This window comes from Plectropomus leopardus, chromosome 12, assembly GCF_026936395.1.
Source record: "Plectropomus leopardus strain MGB_pleo_1.0 chromosome 12, ASM2693639v1, whole genome shotgun sequence".
In the NCBI taxonomy this organism is placed as follows: Eukaryota; Metazoa; Chordata; class Actinopteri; order Perciformes; family Serranidae; genus Plectropomus; species Plectropomus leopardus.
Window position 1 is genome coordinate 6,545,174 of NC_142187.1, and position 12,327 is coordinate 6,557,500.

General features: G+C 38.2%; 1 protein-coding gene across 1 annotated transcript in view; it reads right to left on the minus strand.

Annotated features, from left to right (window-relative positions):
* col15a1b (collagen, type XV, alpha 1b) overlaps nucleotides 1–12,294 on the minus strand; it is a 106,143-nt gene extending 93,849 nt beyond the window's left edge. Inside the window, exons 1-2 of the mRNA XM_088085939.1 lie at nucleotides 12,141–12,294; nucleotides 11,829–11,893 (exon numbers count right to left, since the gene is read on the minus strand). Coding sequence (XP_087942065.1) covers nucleotides 11,829–11,893; nucleotides 12,141–12,151 — 76 coding nt within the window. The 5' untranslated portion in view covers nucleotides 12,152–12,294. The remainder of the gene's footprint in view (nucleotides 1–11,828; nucleotides 11,894–12,140) is intronic.
* Between the last annotated feature and the right edge of the window lie 33 nt (nucleotides 12,295–12,327).

Below are 12,327 nucleotides of genomic sequence, written 5' to 3' on the forward strand. Positions count from 1 at the left end.
GACGGAGCGATGACCAAGAAAGGTAGACTGAAATGACATCAATGACAAAATCTGTCACCCAGTCCTCTCTCCAACCCCATTTCCTCTTTGTCATTTGTTTTTTGGCCATTTCACAAATGCAGCTGGTATTTTTCTGAATATATTTTTTTGAAACCTCATTTCGCTCCAAACCTCTTGAAAGTGCTTGCTTTTGTTAATCTTTGACATTAAAATTGATACCACATTAAATTTGAGAAAACTGTAACTAATATAGGTGGTACCAAGTCATTGTGTCGCAAGTCACAAGCAAGTTCAAGTCCTTGCATTTGAGTCCTGAGTCCATACTTTGAGTCTTGAGTCCTAAAAAATCATAATGGGCTCTTCACAAAAAAGTAATGCTATTTACAGTTTACAAAAATCATGCTTTTTAAAATTTGAATTTCTTTGTTAAACAAGTTTGTTAAAAACTACCTTGCTGTTAAGCTAAAGTTAGCTAAGCTTTAGCTCGCTAACTATGTTAACATTAGCCTTGACTTATCATTCTTTGCATGTCAATTGTCAAAGAAAGTTGGAAGTTTTTTCTTCATTTATAATTTTCAACCTGCACATTCTGGATACTGCAATTTTATTCTTCGTTTACCTTTGCATAGTCTTTATACCTAAACAAAATTATCTTTGATGTCATTTTTTCCAACTGGTGCTCAGTAACATTAGCTCTACGTGGTTCTCGCCTGCCACTTGATTGGATGCTGCTGACTTGGTTAAAGTGAATCTGGGGAATTGGAAGTGTTGACTTGTTTGTAATGAATCATGTTAATGTTAGTTGATTCAGGAAATGAATTCATTCATGGCACACTTTTATGTAGCTCAACAAACTTTTTAGTAATCTTTGGACCTTCGGGAAGGTTTCAAGTATATTCAAGTCAAAAGTCAAAAATCCATGTGAAGTCAAAAGTCAATGGTGTTAAAGTTCAAGTTTAGTTGCAAGTCTTGGTTAATTTTTTCAAGTTGAGTCTAAATTCATTGAAGTTGCTAGGTGAGAGAGATAAAAGAGATATTTGATCTCAGTGAGACAAACCTGGTTAAATAAAGTCTAAATACATTTTTAAAAAAGTTGCGACTCGAGTCAGACTTGAGTTCAAATCAAGTGAGTCAAGTAAGTTGCCAAAAACAACAAACTGAGACTGGTAGGTTTTTCCAGCTTCAATAAATGTGTTTTTTATGACAGTACAATATATTTGTTGTATTGGAACATACTGCATTTAAAACTTACCATAACAGTAGTGTTAATGTTGTGTCATAGTAAGAGTTTTGCAGTATAATAACATCTTATAATAACATCGTTTAACACACTTTTATCACTGGGAGACAGTTTTGATGTTCAAGAACTTAGGCCAGTTTCACTGTGGTAGATAAAAACAAGTAATTCATCATTCAAATCAAAAAGAAAGTTTTTCTTTTTTAGAAATTAAGTTTACAGTAAACTATTGGTTTCTACCAATACTGTAAACTTCCATTACATAAAATTTCTTCAAACTAACTTACTTTACTGAGGGTTACACTGAGCTATTCAATCAATTTCTCAAACTATGTGGTATCATAGATACAAGTTGCTAAACTATTTACATCTGCTTATGTCCTGATTATGCATGTAGAGGGCACAGGGCACTAAATGTGAAACTCTCAGTGTGAGTGTGAGTGTGTGTGTGTGTGTGTGTGTGTGTGTGTGTGTGTGTGTGTGTGTGTGTGTGCGCATGTTGGGTGTTGGGAGGTGTTTGCTCAGCTGCAAGTGTTGTTCTCCGAGCAAACAAGCTCTCTGAGTTTCTCGCATGGACTCATCTCCTCCTCCAATACGAATGTTAATGAAACACATGGGAGGCACAGTAACGGGCAATTCTCTCACACATTTAGATGTGAGCTGCCTGGAATGAAAGACAACCTTTAGAGAAAAATGTGACAGGAAAATATTATCTCATGTTCACTCCACTGTCCCTCTGGCAGAGTACCATCTATTGACGTGCACCCACTATAGTCGCACCACAAAATTCACCATTGTTCCAAACTGGGGAAGTAAACTGCTCTGCGGCTTTGTATTTGGTTGTTTGTTCCTCTGTGTAAATGAATCTTTTGGGACTTTTCTTATAGGCTGGTGCAGGTGGAGATGTGTACAGTCAACACTAAACTAAGATGTAATACTAAGTGCACAGAGAGTCAGATCAGTCCCTCATCTTAAAACTCATATTTATATGCAGAAAGAAATATATCTGTGTATCTGCTATGGCACAGGGTCAGATTGCATTTACATGTGTTGCAGTCCAATATAAAAAAAGCTTAGTTTTTAAACTGATCTGTTTAGATGTTCCCCATTACCCCTAAGAGGATCTGGGACGTTTATCTTATAGTGGTAAATTAGTCCTAAGTAACCGTACAGTACACAGAACTGTCCTCCTGTAGTAATAGGAATAACTGAAATTACTGCCTTGCCTTATATGTTTCTGCCAGCAAGTCAGGCTGTAGTAAACAGTCTGTCTAGACTCATATAGCATATGTAGTGCACACTCTGAAGGAATTAAATAAATGGTATCAAGTGTTTTTTTTCCCGAAAGGTGGATTCTTCGCACAAATTATCGACTTGATTTTTCCAGCCCCCACAGATTTTATGATTATTTTAAGATTGGGAGTCCCCAATATTCCTTCTCCACCGGTATGCATGTATTTTTAACACTTTAACACCTGGATCATCATCAATTTTCTTGAGTTCAGATGCCTTTCTCAAGCATTAAAATCTCAGAAACTTAACATTAGTTTTACACTTCTAGTAGCACTACAGAGCAGTTTAGTTACGAGTCGGTCACTGTCTCGTGTATGCATACATGCAAGAAGACACACATGTAGAACTCCATAAAACTCCACATAAAGCACAGGCCTGTTATTATGAAGATGTTAGTTGGTTAACAGACAGATTTGTCCTTAAAGGGAGAGCATGTTGGTGAGTGTGTGTTTGTGTAGCGGACCTACTCTCCATCTGCAAACACAAGTGACCATAATTTCAGTACCCACAGACTCCAAAATGCCAAAGCATACCTGAGCATAAACACACACAGAAGAACAGTGTACTTTCAACCTTTTCCTTTAAACCGGTTACTGAAAGTAGCCTTAAAATGAGAAACAGTGTTCCCTTGTCACATTTTGAGTGAAGTAACCAGCATGACAAACTTCCAGCACACAGGTTAAGGGCCCTGTGTGATTTAGGATCTGTTTGTGTCGTCTTGTAGTTAAAAGAGCTCTATACCGAAGCATATGATTCAGAATGTGGGGCTGGGATTGCTTGCGCATGTTTCTTAATACGGAGGTAGATGAAGTGGAGTCCCCAGGCGCAGTGTCGTGCTTTGAAGCCAATTTTACATTGTGGTCAAAAGTGGAATTACACTAGGCGGGTTTCTATTACAAAACGTGCCGAACATGAGGGGCATTTTCAAAATGTCGACAAAACGTAATTGCAAGATGACTGCGCTTCCACTGAGTCTTATAGTGCGACTTCTCTTCTCACGATAACATTCAAAGAAGCAATGGATGTTCAAAACATCAGCAGGTTTATATCTTTTGCAGCCACCACACTAACTGTTGTTATTGCATTTCAAAGGCGACATAGTTTTTATGAGCGATAATGGAAAGGCGAACCCCTTATACGTGGGAGCGACCACGTGTGAGGGATTTCTGGGAGGTGATAGTCCACAATTTCACAGAAGAATTGTGGATTCAAAACTTCCAGATGATCCGCTTAACTTTTGAAGAGTTCTGCGACACAATAACAGCTCTTGTAGCTCCTGCTGCATCATGAGGGAGCCAGTTTCTACTGACAAGCACATAGTCATGGCATCATGTGACCTAGAAAAGCCAAAAAAGTGTTTCGATTACAGTTTTGCAAAAATATGGCTTTTTCTAATCACCTGAAATACCACTTCATGCGAACGTAAAACTTTTTTGCGATAAATGGGAGTTTTTTTTAATTGACCTATTTCTATTAGGCATACTTCATATATGCAATTTAAATTTGCACAATGCCTAGTGTAAGGGTCATTCATGTGATGCCATAGGGCTCAAAAACACTCTTTGCGCACTGACTTTCATTAATAAATCAGGGGTACATATTTTTTTTCAGTGTTACAACCCCTGCAAAATGTCTCATTTCACTATCAAGATTTGATCCATTCTGTCTAATAACATTTTGAAGGTCTGGAAGAGTTGCAATATTAAATAATTTTATTCCAACTCCAGTTAGCAGAGCACTAATCAGGAAGTTAGCTGCTTGGCTACCCTCAGCCGCTGTAAATCTTCAGTGTGCTTGCTCTATATGCCCCATAATGTAGAAGTTTTGGTAATTTCAAGAGTAGAAACAGAGCTTTTTTGGATTCATGCGGCACTGACAGACTTTCACAGGAATTAACAGGTGCCCTGCATCAAATGCTGTATCCAGGGGTATTAATACATCCATGGCAGCTAGCAGCTAATGTTGCTAACAGTGGAAACAGTGCTAACAACGGCAACATTGCAAACATAGCAAAAAAAGTTAACCAGGTATGCATCATATGAGCACGGTGCAAAGCAGCGTCAATAACTAGCCAATAGGATACACACACAGGAAGTCACATGCACTCACTTGCACACGCTGCCGGCCCGTCCACGAACAAAGAAGCCCAGGATTAAAACACACACAGAGGTAGCATAACTTCATTCTCTGCTCAGAAGTCCATTACTTCTATATCTTTACATGACAAATTCGCTGCTGAATTAATGTTCTGAATGTCATAACACAGCCGAGAGCATCTCTTTTGCTCTCTAAACACACTTTCATCTCTGCATAGAATACAGAGGTGTTCGGCACTCACGTAAATACTCTGACTGAATTATGAGGACAGAGTTGAGATGCTGTGAGTGATTGTGGGCTGAGGAGCCAAGCTGAGTTTGTCCTGTACCAGCATGGTTGAATACCCTTATTGTTAGTCGCTTTGGATAAAAGTGTCAGTGAAATAAATGTAATGTCATGTAAGAAAATGTGTGTGTGTGTGTGTGTGTGTGTGTGTGTGTGTGTGTGTGTGTGTGTGTGTGTGTGTCAGAGAGAGAGAGAGAGAGAGAGAGAGAGTTTACACAACACACAGGGTATTTTTCTTTTTTTACAGAAAAGAGAAGTTTTAAAAATCATGGCAGGATTAATGAATAAGTCCAGGGGCCCAAAGAGTCCCCTGACTTTCACTTGCAACATATCACTCAGATTAACACATACTGACTACTTTAAATGACCAAAAAGCAAAAAGAGCAAAACAACCCTGAAGTGACAAAAAATGACCAGAGAAGCTACAAATTACCTCAAAAAGTTGCAAAACCACAACAAGTTCTGTGGATCGTGCTCTAATTACAAGAGGTGATGGGACCTTTTGCATATCTGTACCTAGGGGCCAATTGTCTCATAATCCACCAGTGGTAAAAAAAAATATAAAAGTACTATATATTGTACCACAAAAACACTTACTTTGTTAGTTTCAGACTGCATCAAATAAATATAGTTCTCTGGACATTTTCCCCAAGCTTATTAAAAATATAATAATAATTTTCTAAATCTCTCTTCCTGTAATTTGTGGGACATTTCTTGCCAAGTTCTTCATGACCTTTGTAACCCATATTTTCGAAAGAATTCAAACCAATCTGCTCAGTGTTTGAAGATTTAAATACTTGCGAAAGGTGTCTGACTGCAGCAAAAGAAAAGTGACGTTGATCCAGGTTTCAAAGGGTTAAGGAAATAATATGGGAAAAAAAGCTCTTAAGTGAACGCCCAAATGTTTTCTTTAATTTGACAACTAATGTTGTGTGCATTGACATGCGGAGCAGGTAAAGGTCGTAAAGGTCTGAAATAACAGCCGTAAAGTGTGCACATTAACAGAATGTTAACACTCTCCTCAAGTAAATGAAGTTTTTAGATTCTCTGGTAAAAAGGCTTGCTTTGTATGTTTCCTGACCCAGAGCAGAGATAGCAGGGAACAGATACACAATGATGATGATTCAGGACAACTTTGTTCGACAGTAACTATGGAAACAGTGAACCCTAACAACAGTGACAACAGAAAAACAGTGACCTTTCAATGTTTCCTTTCTAAACCAGTACAGTAAGAGCTTTATATAAAAAAATTTTTAAAAATCAGGTCATTTAAAAAATGCGCTGATATTAGTTGAACTGCTACAGCTATAGAACGCCTTTTGCTCTCATTTTGAATCCGAGCACAGTCTCTTTTCCTCTGTACATATTGAGAACTCAAGTGAAAGAATTACATCATCTCAGTGAGCATCACATCACGGAAAAAACTCAAGACCGTTTTTCAACGGAAAGTCAAAAGACCCTCAAAGAAACAGCCATTCTTGCTTTCAAGGTTTCCAGCGACTGATTTTTTTCCCCCATTAAAATCTCATTGAGCGGACCGTTACACACATACAGCAATGACACCTTTTACAGTCGCTCCATTGTGCCCGACCGTGTTAGAATCAAAGTGACTCTGGCTCAATGAGCACATTCCAGACAGGACGCCGCTGCAGCGAGGGCGCTCGGTTCTCTAATATACTGACGACTTTTAGGAAGGGGCCCTTTCATACGGCTCTATGACACTCTCGCCTGCCAGCTTTTGGGACTCATAAAACACTAAATGGAGCTCGGTGGGAGTTTTATTCCAGCAACATCAGAGTAAATAAGGTCAAGAGTGGAGGCAGTTAAAAACGTTTACAGGTAAAACTGAAACTAAAGAAACTAAAATGCGTTTATGACAGCAAGCTTGTTTTCTAGAGGTGATTAGGTTAATAGAAAAATCGTTCAGCTGGAAGCAGAATATGGCTGATTTTGTGGGTCCCAACAGTAAATCAAAGTGACTAAGTTTTACAGTACAGAGGAGCGCCTCGCTCAAGACAGACTCCTACTGGGCTCACCTCAGAATCATTTATATTGGCTAAACATGGAATCCTTTCAGAGCAACTCAACCAACGGTAAATGGAAAGTGAAGGTTCCTGGAAGCAGGAAGAAGAGTGGTTTTGGGGGGACAGGGTGAAGTCTGGAGTGTGGAAAACAGTAACATAAAATGTCCTTTTGCAGCTAGAGTTCTGTGCGTTTGGAAATACAGAAGCCAACAATGAATCTCTGTGAAATAAATTAACAATAAAACAACTACACCTACTAAAAAGATGATCGCTGTCGATGCAGAGACAGCCGAACAATAGCGAAATGGCTGCAAGGCCAGGTTTTCGGGATTAATGAACTCTGCCACTGTTTTGGATTTTGACAATGATGGATGTACCCAGAAAATAGCAAGAAATCGCAAGAAAAAGAACAAGGAAATTGCCTAATAATTAGTAATAGATAAATAAATAAAACACCCCACCCACACACACACAGAAATTGGAAAAGTAAAAATAAAAAAGTAAAAAATAAATAAATAATGCAATCATTTGAAAAAAACAGCATAAAAATGTATGTAATTCTGTGAAAATATGTAATTATTATTTTTACTATACTATATTATTCAGATTTAGTTATTGTAATACTCTGCAATTTGTGTGACATTTCTTCCCAGGTTGCTTATTACCTTTTTTCCCCATATTTTCAAAAGAATTCAAACTAATTTGCTCAGTGTTTAAACACATCTGCCGCAGCTTTTCTGCAGCACAGCGCCCAAAATGCCCATAATGATCAACTGGAGCCGCTATGTTCACCACGGAGGTCGTGTTTGAATGCGCAGATATTGCGTGGCTCAACACTAGATTTATCCAGCTATACAAACTTTTTTTTTCCCAACATGTCATGTCTGTGGCCATCCAACAGGTAAAAACTACAAGAACTGCGAGAACAACAAGCACAATCTATTTGATTTAAAATCAATACCTCATCGTCGCAGAGTTGATGTAATGCAACAGAGCAATCTTGCCAGTTCTTTCAGTACCAGTTAACGAAGTATAGGCCTTTAAACCCTCCATAAATGCATTATCAGTTGGCAAAACTCAATACACACACACACACAGTGAAGCTGGCAGCAACCTTTGTCCAAATAATCGGTCCAATCCATTGATCAGAGTGCAGAGGTGAAAAAGTAAGAAGGATCTGAACTTCTCATACATTCTCATTCTCAAATCCTACAGGTGCACCGCAGTAAATGCTTTAAAGAAAAGGCTGTAAAAGTGTCTGCAGTTATCCACATATATTTGCCCGTTGTCTAAGATGGCAGGCTCTTATCCCTGCCTGTGAGTGTGGGTGTGTTTCAAATCAACTCAACACTTGCCTTCCGATGTGGTGGCATGCTGCATTTATACGGATTTTCTCAGTTTGAGCATTATCTCACAGTTACATTTCATGTTGCACCACCTCCTGCATTGGTACTGAATGTTGGCACTGGACATAAATCTTAAATGACATGGACAGTGAGCTGACTAAAACGTGTGACATAGCATGTCACATATGTTTACTATGTCGATTACATGGATATATTGAAGTTGGAGTTGGAATGTATCACAGGAATCTGTGATAGACTCAAAATCAGGACATTTACAGTGTTTTGCTCAAGAGAACACTGATGTTCTAAGGTGGTTTGTGGATTTCAGCATGTGATTTTCTAATCATAAGGCAGCCTCTCTAACCATCAAGCCTGTGGCGGTCCGCACTGAACACTATTCAGTGTGCAAAATAAATAACTCTTTTATATCCTGCAGAAACACTTGATCCTGGATTCTGTCTCACTTTTTTAAAATGTTCTTAATTGATTTATTTACTGCCATCCTTGTAAAAACAAAGCAAAAAAAACACACATGCTGACATTAAACTGGCAGAAGGTGTTAGTCTAAGTGTGTTCTCAACATCCTGCTTCAAAGCTCTGTGTGACCCGGCCCACGCCGTCCTCTCTGATGTTCTCAAACAGCAAGTGCAGTGCAGCCATTACCATACAAACTAAACACTTGAGTTCTCACCCCGGTGCAGCATTTGACTTGCCTGCCACTTCCAGCTACCTCATTGTACACACACACACACACACGCACACACACACACCCACTCACAGGATACAGAGGGCAGAGGAAGCCTGGTCTATTGCCAAACAAACAAACTATCTGTCTCCTACAGAGCTGTAGAAGAGGAGCCTCACAGCAGGGAGTAACTAAGTGAAAACCACCGCAGCGGATTGAGGTGTGACAATGGAAATGGGAAGAAGGGGAGTGACCCCAAATTATGGGTCTTGTAATGGGTCTGTGGGGGGAGTAGTGGATGGCTGATGAAACTTGTTACTAACATTGATAACAACGTTATTTTAGGAAATGAGCTGCCGACTTGACGTCATAAATGCATAAACATGGTGGCAAAAGATGGTAAGAAGGTGACTTTTTTATGAATTCACGTATTAAATATCAGTTTTTGATCACATGTAAAGTGTAATATGGCATGAATGTTACCTGCTGTCCACAAAGATTGACGTAGATTTAATATAAAAATATTTAACAATATAACATCTATTGCACGTCTGTCCGTCCTGGAGGAGGGATCCCTCCTCAGCCGCTCCTCCTGAGGTTTCTTCCATTTTTTTCCCCCGTTACAGTTTTTTTAGGGGGGGGAGTTTTTCCTTAGGCAATGTGAGGGTCTAAGGACAGTCACATGCTCCAAAGTGCTCTGAGGCAAACTGTGTTTTGTGATAATGGGCTTTATAAATAAAACTGAATTGAATTGAACATATGAAATACATAAATAATAAAATAATATATAAAAATATAAATAAATTGGAAACCGCTACAAATCTCTTGTTTAAATGCTTCTAACATAAAATGCAACCCATCTCCAACTGCAGCTTCCGTATCGCTCCCACTTTACGACTTCAAAGCTCATGAAAAGAACGAAGTTGGAAAAACAACTTTCCAACTCGAAAACTACGACCTTCCGACATCACATAAAGGCAACATAAGAAAACCAGAGTCTGCACCGTAGGGACCTGCCAATACACCCGTCCAGCCGGTTGGCACACACAGCTTTAAATCACAACGTCAAACCCCGATTTTAGCGCTTCAAATAACTAGGCCTAATTGTAAGCAAACATTACAGAGAAATAAACACTTAAAACACTTGAGCTCGAAGGAGCTGCCATTTGTACTTATGGCTGCTATGATACACAATCACTGTTCAGGCAAGCGGTTTTTCAACCAGAGCAAAATGAAATTTACATCTGTGCCTGAAAAAAGCAACCTAGAAAAATTTCCCAAAGGAATCTAAGCTTGTGATGCACAATATACAACACACAGTAAAGCCATAATGCCACAATTCTGCTAAAAAAAGCCATGTCAATCCTTCATTTCAGGACACATTCAAACCTCTCCTGGGATCAAATCTAATCACAGCGTCCACAATCAGTGTGAGTGTGTTGCGCTGCATGATTTGCTCAACAAATCACATGAGAGACCATAACATTGGCATTATTGGAATGATATATATATATGGTCAGCAATTAAGCCTTAAACTTAAAATAGAAACTGGTGTTCTGCATGACTTGCTGAATCGATCACATGAGGAATAACATCTGGATTATAAGAATGATTTTATGGTCAACAATTAAGCCTTTAATTTCATAGTAATGATAGTAACTGGGTAAAGATAGCAGCTTGGGCGCTTTCAAAGACATAAAATAAGGCAATGAGCAAAAAGAAATTACCCAAAATTAGTAAGAAGTGAATGAAAGTACAAAGAAATTACAGGAAATTTAAAATACAAAAAAGGAAGTTAAAAAACAGAAGGGAATGTCCTAGGAAGAGTGCTTTAAACATTATATTTTTCCCTAGTTTTTTTCATTGGCTTTTTCAAAAAATTATTTCCAACTTCTTGCAATTTTTGGAACATCTCTTACCCAGTTGCTCATTGCCTTTTTTTAACATCTTGTAATAAAAATTGCACCGATTTGCTCAGGGTTCAGAGGTTTAAGCCTTTTAAACCTCAGCAAATTGTCTTTCTTTATTTCAAAAACATGGGAGGAAGGCTATAAGCAACTTAAGAAGAGAGACACAAGTATTTGCAAGAAATTAATTTAAAAAAAAAGAAAAGAAAGGAAAATTAACTGAAAAATACTATATGAATAAAATTAAAATGAATATAAAAATAAGTTAAAAAGAAAAAAAGAATAAAGGAAATGACTTGAAAAACGGCTTCAAAATTATAAAAAATGGTAAAATAATTTTAAACATAAAATTATGATAGTTATAAAAATAAAAACATTTACAACCTTATTTAGAAAAGAAAATCCCAATTCTTCTAATTTCTCCCAATTTGTGGGACATTTTTTTGCCAAGTTGCAGATTGCCTTTTCCCCAGTTTTTCTAAAAGAAATTAAACCAATTAGCTCAGGGTATGAAGTACCGAATACTTATGAAAGGTGCAGCACAAGAAAAGTAATGTTGATCCAGGTGTAAAAGGGTCAAATACTTGTGATAGGGGTCTGAAAACAGCAGATTTCAAATGAATTGCCAAATCAATCACATAAGCAACTATAACATCTGGATTATAAATCCTTATGTCTGGTGATTCTATGTGATCAACAATCTAGCCTTTAAATTTGAATGAAAACTGGTATTAACTGCCACAAGACGGCAATAAATATGGCGATCAATAATAGACTGAATTACTTTCTATGGTCATAATATCTTCTCATGAGATTCAAGGGTTGGATGAGGCTTAATCATCAACATGAGGGTCAATGTGAAACTGTTTCAGCCTCCATATTCTCCTTAGGAGGATCCACCATGGCTGCATATATCTTTACAGTTACAGTGTTGGGAAAGAGCAGAAATCTTACCGTCTATAACCTGCAGCGCAGTGGCCAGCCAGCACAGCAGGACTAGATGCAGGGCAAGACACCACCTGAGGAGACACATCAGTCACACAATGTAGGTTATGTTTGGTGAAGCTTTATCCAGACTCCAAAGGAAAGAAAAAAATGAATGTAAAAAAGTCATTTCATTGATTTTAAACAGATTACATTTGAATGTAGAGCTAAAAAAGTCAGACGTTGCTGCATCACAGGTCTACTCTGAGGTGTAAGTCAATTAAAATCCATTCTGCTTTCTTTACATGCAGGAAATGTCAAAATAAAATCCAATTGCATTACCCTTTAGACATTTTAGCAAGTAAAAGAATAAAAATCCAGGTTTGGAAGTGAACTCCTTGTGCATGTGTGTGATGAAACTCCGTGGTCCTTCTGCCTCACTGCAGACCTGAAGTCACACTGCTGCTCTCTCTCGTCTCCCTCTCGCTCCCTCTCGCTCTCTCTCCCTCTCTCTCTCTCAGTACAAAGG